This window comes from Lepus europaeus, chromosome 13, assembly GCF_033115175.1.
Source record: "Lepus europaeus isolate LE1 chromosome 13, mLepTim1.pri, whole genome shotgun sequence".
Taxonomy (NCBI): domain Eukaryota; kingdom Metazoa; phylum Chordata; class Mammalia; order Lagomorpha; family Leporidae; genus Lepus; species Lepus europaeus.
The window spans coordinates 44,921,703-44,931,579 of record NC_084839.1 but is presented as its reverse complement, the minus strand read 5'-3'; the positions used below and the strand labels follow the sequence as shown (position 1 = coordinate 44,931,579).

At 47.7% G+C, this 9,877-nt stretch overlaps 1 protein-coding gene across 1 annotated transcript in view; it reads left to right on the top strand.

Annotated features, from left to right (window-relative positions):
- Positions 1 to 3,017: 3,017 nt before the first annotated feature.
- LHCGR (luteinizing hormone/choriogonadotropin receptor) overlaps positions 3,018 to 9,877 on the top strand; it is a 51,753-nt gene continuing 44,893 nt past the window's right edge. Inside the window, exon 1 of the mRNA XM_062210200.1 lies at positions 3,018 to 3,175. Within this exon, the coding sequence (XP_062066184.1) occupies positions 3,018 to 3,175 (158 nt within the window). The remainder of the gene's footprint in view (positions 3,176 to 9,877) is intronic.

Below are 9,877 nucleotides of genomic sequence, written 5' to 3'. Positions count from 1 at the left end.
GGGTCGGCACTGTGGCATAGTGGGTAAAGCTGCTACCTGCAGTGCCAGCATCCCACATGGGTGCCAGTTCAAGTTCCGGCTGCTCCGCTCACAATCCAGCTCTCTGTTATGGCCTGGGAAAGCAATAGAAAATGGCCCAAGCAAGTCCTTGGGCCCCTGCACCCACGTGGGAGACCCAGAGGAAGTTCCCAGCTCCTGGCTTCGGATCAGCTCAGCTCCAGTTGATGTAGCCCTTTGGGGGGTGAACCTGTGGGTGGAAGACCTCTCTCTCTGTCTCTCTGCCTCTGTCTCTGTCTCTCTGTAACTCTGCCTTACAAATAAAATAAAAATAAATAATCAAAGACAAAGATTCAATGGAAATTAATCATAGATAGTAAAATGTTATGAAAACTCATTATAATGGTAAATATTCTCCCCAGGGAACAACCATACTTCTTCATAACCAGAATATCACTTCCAATCTAAGACACGTCATAAGGAGTTCACATGCACAACCTGATTCCTCTCCCCAGCAAGAAGAGAGCAGCTGCTCACACAGTGGCTGCATATTTAGGGATTGTGAGTGCCAACCTCTGCCCTGGTAGACGAGGATTGCAAAGACCAAGTCACATGGTTGATGGCAGAACAAGAAGGAAACCCAAGTGTCCTGACTGCCCAGACCTTCCCCTGGAGGAAAAGTGGAGAATTAAATGGTTCTTCCTGGAATATCCACTGTTGTAAAAGACCCAGAGATCAGTGGGAGCACCTATTCCTTTTATATAACATCTATGCTATGAAGTTGAAAGAAAACACCACACAAAACATAAGATTTAAAATAAATGCCCTTCAGTCACATCAAATTACTCATTTTTTCCCTTCTCCAGATCAGACTGCAGGGTAGAAACTTTTTGAAAAGCCCGGTGCCACCCCAACTTCCCCATCAAAATCTGACAAAGTGAAAAGGGGAGGAAACACATAATCCCAAAGCAGTTACCAAGTTACTTGATACTTATTCAGATAGGTCCAGTGTGGTTGAGAGTCAGTCCAGTGTGGTTGAGAGTCAGTCCATTAAACTAGCCTCAGATGCTTACTGAACATCTGCTATGGATTTGAGCCCAGGTTTCATTATATCATTCTATGACATGCCCTGGCAATACTAAGAAGAATAGACAGAGGGAAGCTAAATTATACCCATAACTATGTATACAATCAGGTGCTAGGGCCACAACCACTCCACTAGGTTGAGTCAAAAAAGGCTGATAGTGGAAAGGACATTGGGCTGGGTCTTGATGCACAGCCAGGAGTTTACCTAATGGAGTAATGGAAGAAGACAAGAAACTCATTCCAAGCTATGAAACTTACAAGGAGTCTGCAAGCAGATGGAGAGAGGGATCTTGAAAAGCTCATATTTTAGGCCGGCGCCATGGCTCACTGGGTTAATCCTCCGCCTGTGGTGCCTGCATCCCATATGGGCACCGGGGTCTACTCCCAGTGGCTCCTCTTCCAGTCTAGCTCTCTGCTGTGGCCCAGGAGGGCAGTGGAATATGGCCCAAGTGCTTGGGCTCCTGCACCCACTTGGGAGACCAGGAGGAAGCACCTGGCTCCTGGCTTCGGATCGGTGCAGCGCCAGCCGTAGCAGCCATTTGGGTAGTGAACCAATGGAAGGAAGACCTTTCTCTTTGTCTCTCTCTCTCTAACTGTCTAACTCTGCCTGTCATATATATATATATATATATATATATGAAAAAGAAAAGCTCATATTTTAGAAATACTGGCTTTGTGCCACTTAACAAAATCTGAGCAAAGTCAAACAGTTGTTTTAAATATAATAATCTACCTCTTGGAACTCAATACTGGCTGAGGGAGCCTGCCTTTGAGTGTTGGCTTCAGAAACAATGAAACTCATTCTTCTGATTCCTGTGTTAAGAGCTTGACACATATTTTGAGCTCTCAAAGCCCACCTCTTCCAGTAAAGACTGCTAGGGTTTCCAGAATTCAAAGAACAGCATTTCTACAATCAAATTAAAGAGGAGAATTATGCATCTCTTAGAGCTACTATAGAATATCTCTCTTCTAAGACCCTTGCTTTGTAGCTCATACAGTAGGTTGTGTGTGTGTGTGTGTGTGTGTGTTTTGCATTGGTGAGAGAGAAGATGATAGACATGAGTTCGAACAGGATTCTGATTACCTCTAGCTGTGTGACTTCAGAGAAGTCACACACCTCTCAGGACATCATTGTTTCCTCCTGTAAAGCCTTGCTAATTTAATGCAAGGCTTAGTCATGATGTAGGGCAGAGCACCTGTCACACCTGACCTGCAGCTGGAGAACTTGCTGTAAACAGGGCAGCAGTTTCATTCACTTATCCAACAAATCTTTACTGAGGACTTAACCATGCAGAAGCCCGAGGAATACAAAATTAAATCTGAATTGGATCTCACGACCTATAGAAGACAGAAGCAGATAGCTGTATTACAAGGAGGAACTAGTCACTGACCACAGAAGGACTTGAAATGATGGGGGAAGTTGGGAGATTTCCTGTAGTGTAGAGGGACTTGATGGGAGCAGTAGGGCAAGGATTCAGGGTTGAGGACGAAGGAGAGAAGCTCTGAGCTGGGCACTTTAGATCCCTTCTGCCAAGGGTATGGCGGGTATCCACCTGACGGTCTCGCAGATGAAGTGAGAGCGATTCGGCAGGTGCCACGACTCACCCAAGTTCTGGCTCAGGGTTGCAGCCCAGCAGCAGAGTTCAGAACCTCCTGCCTCCAATCCAAAGCACTCGCCCGCCGCGCCACCACTCCCCCTCCTAGCAGTAGGGCCATCTGCAGATGCAGAGGACAGGCCAGCGCAAAGCAGTAGAGAGGCAGTGGTGGGGTCTCTGGCCACTCTCCCGGGGCCAGGAAAGCAGAGGCTTCTCCGGGGGCGCGGAAAAAGGGGAGGGCAGGGGCGGACCGAGGGGCGGGCAGAGGATGCGGACCGCACTTCAGGGGCCATCCAGGACACTGGCCCAGTCGCAGGAGCCCGCTCAGGCTCGCCGGCCATGGGGCCGCGGCTCCTGGCGCTCCGGTTGCTGCTGGCGCTGCTGCTGCTGCAGCCTTTGCCCCGAGTGCTGCACGGGGCGCGCTGCCCTGAGCCCTGCACCTGCGCGCCCGACGGCGCCCTGCGCTGCCGCGGCCCCAGGCCCGGCCTCACACGACTGTGAGTACGCCCTGCTCCCGCCGCGGCCCCCTCCACGCGCGACCCTCACTCGCCCTGGGCCGCCTTCTTCCCTCTTCGTTTGGTTCCCTCCGTCTGGAAGGTTAGCGAGAGACTTGGTCCCACCAAACTTCCCCACCTTCGAGGGTGGTGAGAACCTAATCTTTGCCCTCCGGCGCCCCTAGCAGCCCCAGACCGGCTCTCTGTCCCTAAATGGGCTCCCAACAGTGGGCGTGGAACCTGGGCGTGATGCTTCTCTGTCAGCAGCAGCCCGTCCCGAAGACGTCTTATGCAGGTTGGCTTAGGTTACGGTGGCCTTTGGCACTCTGGGCTGGCTGGGAACGAAGTACCCATGACCCACGGTCCGAGTTACTTGGTCCGTCAAAGGGGCTGTGCCCCCCGCATCCTTTGAACCTGCGAGCCCCTGCTCCACCCCCCGCCCACGCGTCCTTGCTTTTCAATCTGAGCAGCGGAAGGCCTGCGTGCTGCCTCTGTATCTGTGAGCAAGTAGAGAACGCTGTTCCCGGAAGGACCGGGTAGAGAGAGGAGACTTTGGTCCTGGGCGTCACGGCCGAGCCGGGTCGGCTTCCTTTCTTTAAATATGAGTTCCACCTACTAGATTAGCCCATTTCTAGAAAATGCCCAGATGGACTAGGAATAGGTAAGTAGTTGACAGGGGGTGGAGGGGGGAGTGGGCGGGAGGAAGAGGTGACTACTCATGGATGTAGGTTTGGCCAGTCATGAAAATTTTCAAAAATTAGACTGTGGTGATGGTTGCACATGGACTTGGTAAAAATCAGAGCGCTGTGTGAGGCTCCCCCAAAAAGTTCATGGAAAATGGAATTAAAAATGGAATTTCTTTTGGTGCAAAAAAACTTTGAAATCCGTGCAGCATTTTTTTTTTTTAAATATGCATTTTCCACGAAATTTCTGAAGACTCCTCTCACACTTGGGTGAATTTTGTTACATGATTTGCATCTCAGTAAAGCTGGTAAAAGAGAGAGGGCATGGCGGGGGAGGGGGAGCCCCTTATTACAGATGATGGAATTCGATGATGCTGGGAAAGGACTCTCTGCCCAGTCTCCTTTGCGCCCCAGCCGTCTGTCTGGGACCAGAATGGATTCGCCTTCCAGCAGAACCGGGCCCCTCCTTGTGGAAGAGTTAATGGCCTCTGGGAATATTTGTGATTGAGAGATACAGTTTAAGGGTTGAAGGGTTTATATTAATTAGCCTCGATTAATTACCTAGTCAACTCCATTCCCTGAAGGCAATGACCATGCTGATAGAACTTGTTTCAATCAATCAGCAAACCCATGGAAGCTGCCTTGCCAGCCCCAGCCCTTGTCCCTCCCTGGCTAGCCTCCCACTTGCTCTTCTGAACGACAGGGGCCTGGCATTTATCATCCAGATTAGAAGGACCTAAACTCAAAGAGATGGGGTAACTTGCTCAAGGTCCCACAGTTGTTAGATAGCAAAGATGGGACTTTATCTGTTACTTATCTTTTTCTATGTGCTTGTCTTTGTAAGAGAATTTCCCTCTGCAGAAGGCTAAAGTGAAAAAGCCAAGTGAAATGTTTTCTTGTGCTGCCCCCAGAGCATGGTTGAGAGAAGTCTGGAGCTCCTCAAGGTGGCTGGGTTTGTCGTGGAGGTGGGAGAGGGGCACAAGCTTAAGTGCAGCAGCACCCAGGCTGGCAAGTCTGGTTCTCAGAAAGAGCTAATTCTCCAGGCTCTGAGGCCCCTGTACCGTCCACAAGGGATTCCGGAGAGCCCTTCCCTCCCTCCCTCCCTTAGTAAATGTTAGTTTATTTCACTATTTCGTTTTAAAAGAAGTGAGGGAGAAGGTACATTGATTACAACTACATATCGCTAACAAGCCCACTGCTGCATATTTTGAAAGCGATATCATTCAAAAATGTTTATATCTTTCCTTATCTTCTATATGTCATTAAAAACATAGGTATTTAAAATCTAAGATGTGACACACAGGCCCTGTCTTAGCCCCGACCATCTCCTAGACAGTTAGGCTCCTGAGCCAAGGGTGGTGAGCTTCACAAACTCCTGAGGACTAATGATGGAGAGATGATCTTGACCTTCATGGGAGACGCCTATGAAGGCAGAGGCTATGTAGGCCAAAACAAAGCAATCCCTTCAGCACATCACAGTGATGCCAGCACCCATACGACAAGAGAGATGTATGAGGCAATCAGAGGGTTGGTACTTTAAGGCTATGCTCCTCACCGTGATCCTTGACCAGCGGCAGGGGCATCACCTGGGAAACAGACAAGCACATTCAGGCCCAGCCCCACCTACTGACTCAGAAACTCCGGGCAGGTCGGGTAGTCTACAGAGTGACAACGTGCCACAGGCAGTTCCCATGCCTGCTGCTCAAGTCTGAGAACCAAGGTACTGCTCGCCACAGAGGCGGACTCTCGACAAGCAAGGAGTACCCTTCCCTAGACTACACAGTTCCCTTCCCCACACACCTCACGCGAACACAACACCTGCTTATTGCAAAAAGGCAATAAAATTGCCACCCCCAAACTCGAAGACAGATATCAAATAAGCAGGCTTGAGGAAAGAGAAGGACAGACTGAAGATACGAGAGTAGGAGGAGAGCATCATTCTAAGACCTGGGGGAAGGGACAGAGTGGGGATATTAGCAAGAGTTGGACAGGTAAAGCAATAGCTTAGTATTGAGGCAAAGGATAGGGAAAGTAGCTGAGCTCATGCTGAAGTTGTCTTTTTTTGAGGGTGAATGAATGAACAGTAAGTGATAATTACAAGACAGAGAAATGCCATGGATAACAAGTTATCAGGAGTACCTAGGAAAAAGAGAGCCGAAATGATCAGCTAAGGCTCGCAGCAGATGAGGGCTGTGGTCATGTATCTGCTTACCAGGGACTGGACTCCAAAGGGACAAGGGGAACACTATAGGTTCTGAGGACTGAGAGAAGCAACTACTGCAGAATGCCTTCAAATTCACCAGCAGACACCTGATAAATGCTCATTGTTCTTTAGTCATTTCATTTTTTTATTTTTTTGACAGGCAGAGTGGACAGTGAGAGAGAGAGACAGAGAGAAAGGTCTTCCTTTGCCGTTGGTTCACCCTCCAATGGCCGCCGCGGCTGGCGCACCGCGCTGATCCCAAGGCAGGAGCCAGGTGCTTATCCTGGTCTCCCATGGGGTGCAGGGCCCAAGCACTTGGGCCATCCTCCACTGCACTCCCAGGCCATAGCAGAGACCTGGCCTGGAAGAGGGGCAACTGGGACAGAACCGGCACCCTGACCAGGACTAGAACCCGGTGTGCCGGCGCCGCTAGGCAGAGGATTAGCCTGTTGAGCCCCGGCGCCAGCCCGTTCTTTAGTCATTTCAAACCTCGGTAACTCTGCCTTCTAAGACCTCTGTCTAAAGTTATTATTTGGTTTTAAAAGATGAAGGGGAAGAGTACCTGGATTATAACTGCTTTTCATTAGCAAGCCCACTGCTTGCAAATTTTGAAAATGGCTTCAAACTGTTCATATCTGTCCTCCTCTTCTATATTTTATTAAAAACATAGGTATTGAAAATCTAAACTATGACACAAAAAAATAGCTTCCCATGTTTTCACTTGTTTTAATTGGAGGGGAAAAAGCATAAGAAAAAATAATTTTAAAAAAATTTTCCTTTTCTTATTAATTCCAGGCAACTGGAAGGAGGGAGAGGGGAAAAAAGCTCTCACCTTGTCCATGGTTATATAAAGATCTTTGTCTCTATGACAACAGAAAGGTTGATCTGCTTGATATGGAAACAGCTTCTGAAAAATCTGTTAGTAAGAAAATGCTAATAATAATTACGGCAATTTATTTCTTGCATGTTGTGCCTACTGAACAGAAATTAAACTTTTGGGTTTTATTATAAGATAAAATCCAGAGACTCTGGAAGGATGAAATGTGCGTGTCCACCAGTACAGTGTCACAGGAAGACAGAGAGTCATCCCTGACATCTTGCCTGCATGTCTTCCTCTTTTGCTGCCATGGGAAATCAGGGTTGAGACAGTGGTGTTCAGTGCTGTGGAGGAGCGCTCATGTGAAGGGCGTGGTGCCTGTCCTTCAGGAGCCCATAAGCTAGATGGAAACACACCCCAGAGGTTGGTGTGCATATAGACAGGCAACGAGGCTCTAAGGGATTCAGACAATGGATCGATGCCTGGCAGACTCAAGTCTCCAAAGAAAGCCTTCATGAGCAAAGGGGTAGGAAGCTGAGCCGGGAAGGAAAGAATCCAGGTAGAAGAACCACACACACAGGTGACCAGTGAATCTTTGCTGAGGAGGAACAAGGTAGAATGAATTCTTCCATCTTCATGCCTCTCCCAGGCTCTTTGGGGAATTTTTTTTTTTTTTGACAGAGAAGATATAAAATCACCAGGAATATTTGATTAAATAACCCAGAGAGTCATGTGAGAAAAATCCCAATATGTATTTCTTGATTCATGAGCTTGCAGTAAAAGCCATTCTTGGATGGATGGTTGTAAAGGCTTCAAGTCAAAACCATGATTAGAAGTCACTTTGCTATGAAGCCTTCTCCAGTGTCTACTGGGTACACACACACACACACACACCACTGCCTCCAGCTTCTCCCACCACATACCTGCTTGGATACCCTGTACTTATATATATTTTGTCACATATCCCACCATAATGTAGTCATTTATTTCATGTGTCCTCTTTTGTTAGAGCAGGTTTCTGGACCTCAGCACTATTAACATTTGGGGGCCAGATACACCTGGGGGACTGTTTTGTACATTGTGGTATGTTTAGCAACAGCTTTGACCTCTGACCACCAGATGCTAGTAGGACTGCCCTCCCAAACTGTGACAGCCAACTAACGTATCAAGGCATTTGCCAAATACTCCTTTGAAAGACAAATCCTTCCCATCCCTTGGTTTTGAATCTTTGTACTAGAGTTAGAACTACTTGGGGGCTGGTGCTGTGGTGCGGCAGGTTAAGCAGCTATCTTCAGTGCTGGCATCCCACATGAGGGCCAGTTTGAGTCCTTGCTGCTCTGTTTCCAATCCAGCTCCCTGCTATTGCATCTGGGAAAGCAGCGGAGGATGACCCAATGGCTTGGGCACTGCACCCATATGAGAGACCCAGAAAAAGCTCCTGGCTTCAGCCTGGTTCAATGTCAGCCATTGCAGCCATCTGGGGGAATATACCAGCAGATGGGAGATCTCTCTCTCTCTCTCTCTCTCTCTCTAACTCTGACTTTCAAATAAATGAATAAACCTTTAAAAAAAAAAACTACTTGAAGAGGTCCCATTCACCTCAGGAGTCCCAGAATTTTACATGTAATACAATTAAAATATTTACTCAGCTACATAATAATTGAATAGACAGCTGAAGGATTAATAAATCAATGCAAAAAGGAAACATATATTATATACTAAACCTAAATGTCCAAGACCCAAACTTGCTCACATTAGAATATCCCATCTGGATTATTTTAACTTCTCCTGTTTGTTTTTAATTCACTCAGTAGAATAGAATCAACCCATAGCCCAAGATCTTTAAAAACAAAAAAAAACAAACAAAAAACAAAAACAAGAAACCTCACCAAGGCAGCCTGAATTGAGATGGATAGGCAGTACAGGATACCAGGAAACAATCCCCAGGAAAAAAATCCACCAGCCAGAGCAAAGCCTACCAAGTTCTTTCAAAAAGAACTCTGTGGCCCTACCCTTAGTTTCCCTGCAGCTGGGCCAGGGAATTCAGAAAGCTTATGTCCCTCTTCCCTACCAACAACCCCTCTTAAAAAAAAAAAAGGCTGGGGTTGGGGAGGAACAGAGGCAGTGGTTGATCTTGAACTTCGGATCAGACTCAGCTCTCACACTTAGGAGGCGATTCTTAAACCCAGTTGTGCCGATAAAGGGACTCATTGCCGGAAGTCTTGGACAGACCAGGTTTTCTCACTTGAAAGATCATTCTTTGGGGGAAAATGAATGAGGGCTCCTGGCAAGACACTCATCAGACGTGTAGAACCCAAGTTCACGTCCAGATCCCTGAGGCATCCGAGCCAGTCCTCACCTTGTGGAGCAGTAACTCCTTTGGTTTTTGCTTCCTTATTTTTTATTTCAAAAGTAGCAAATGAGGTTAACTCAGGGTTCACCTCTACCTGCTTCCCAAGGCCCTCAGGTTGGCTCCTTTCCTTGTCTAGAAATGAGGCACCAAAGTGCAATCTCCCAGAGTGGCTACAAGACAGTGTCTTGGCAATGTACGTTTTCTGATCTCACCCATGAGGTTTTACTTTTTTTTTTTTTTTTAAGACATTTATTTGCAAGGCAGTGAGAGAGAGAGAGATCTTCCATTCACTAGTTTACCATCCAAATGCCAGAGCTGGGCTGGGCTGAAGCCAGGAGCCAGCAACATAATCTGAGTCTCCCACATGAGTGACAAGGACCCCAGGACTTGAACCATCATCTGCTACTTTCCCAGAGGATTAACCCGCTGCACAACTGTGCAGTGCAGGATTCAAAGCCAGTAGAGTTACTATGGTGGAGCAAGGCCCTGAGGCTCACAGCCAGGCTGCAAAGGGTTGGCTCCATAGGAGTATATATGCTCTGTTCCAGCAGTTACCCTGTGTTCAAGAAAAATCACACTTCATGGGGCCGGCACTGTGGCATAGGTTAAGCCTCCGCCTGCAGCACTACCATCCTATAAGGGCACCAGT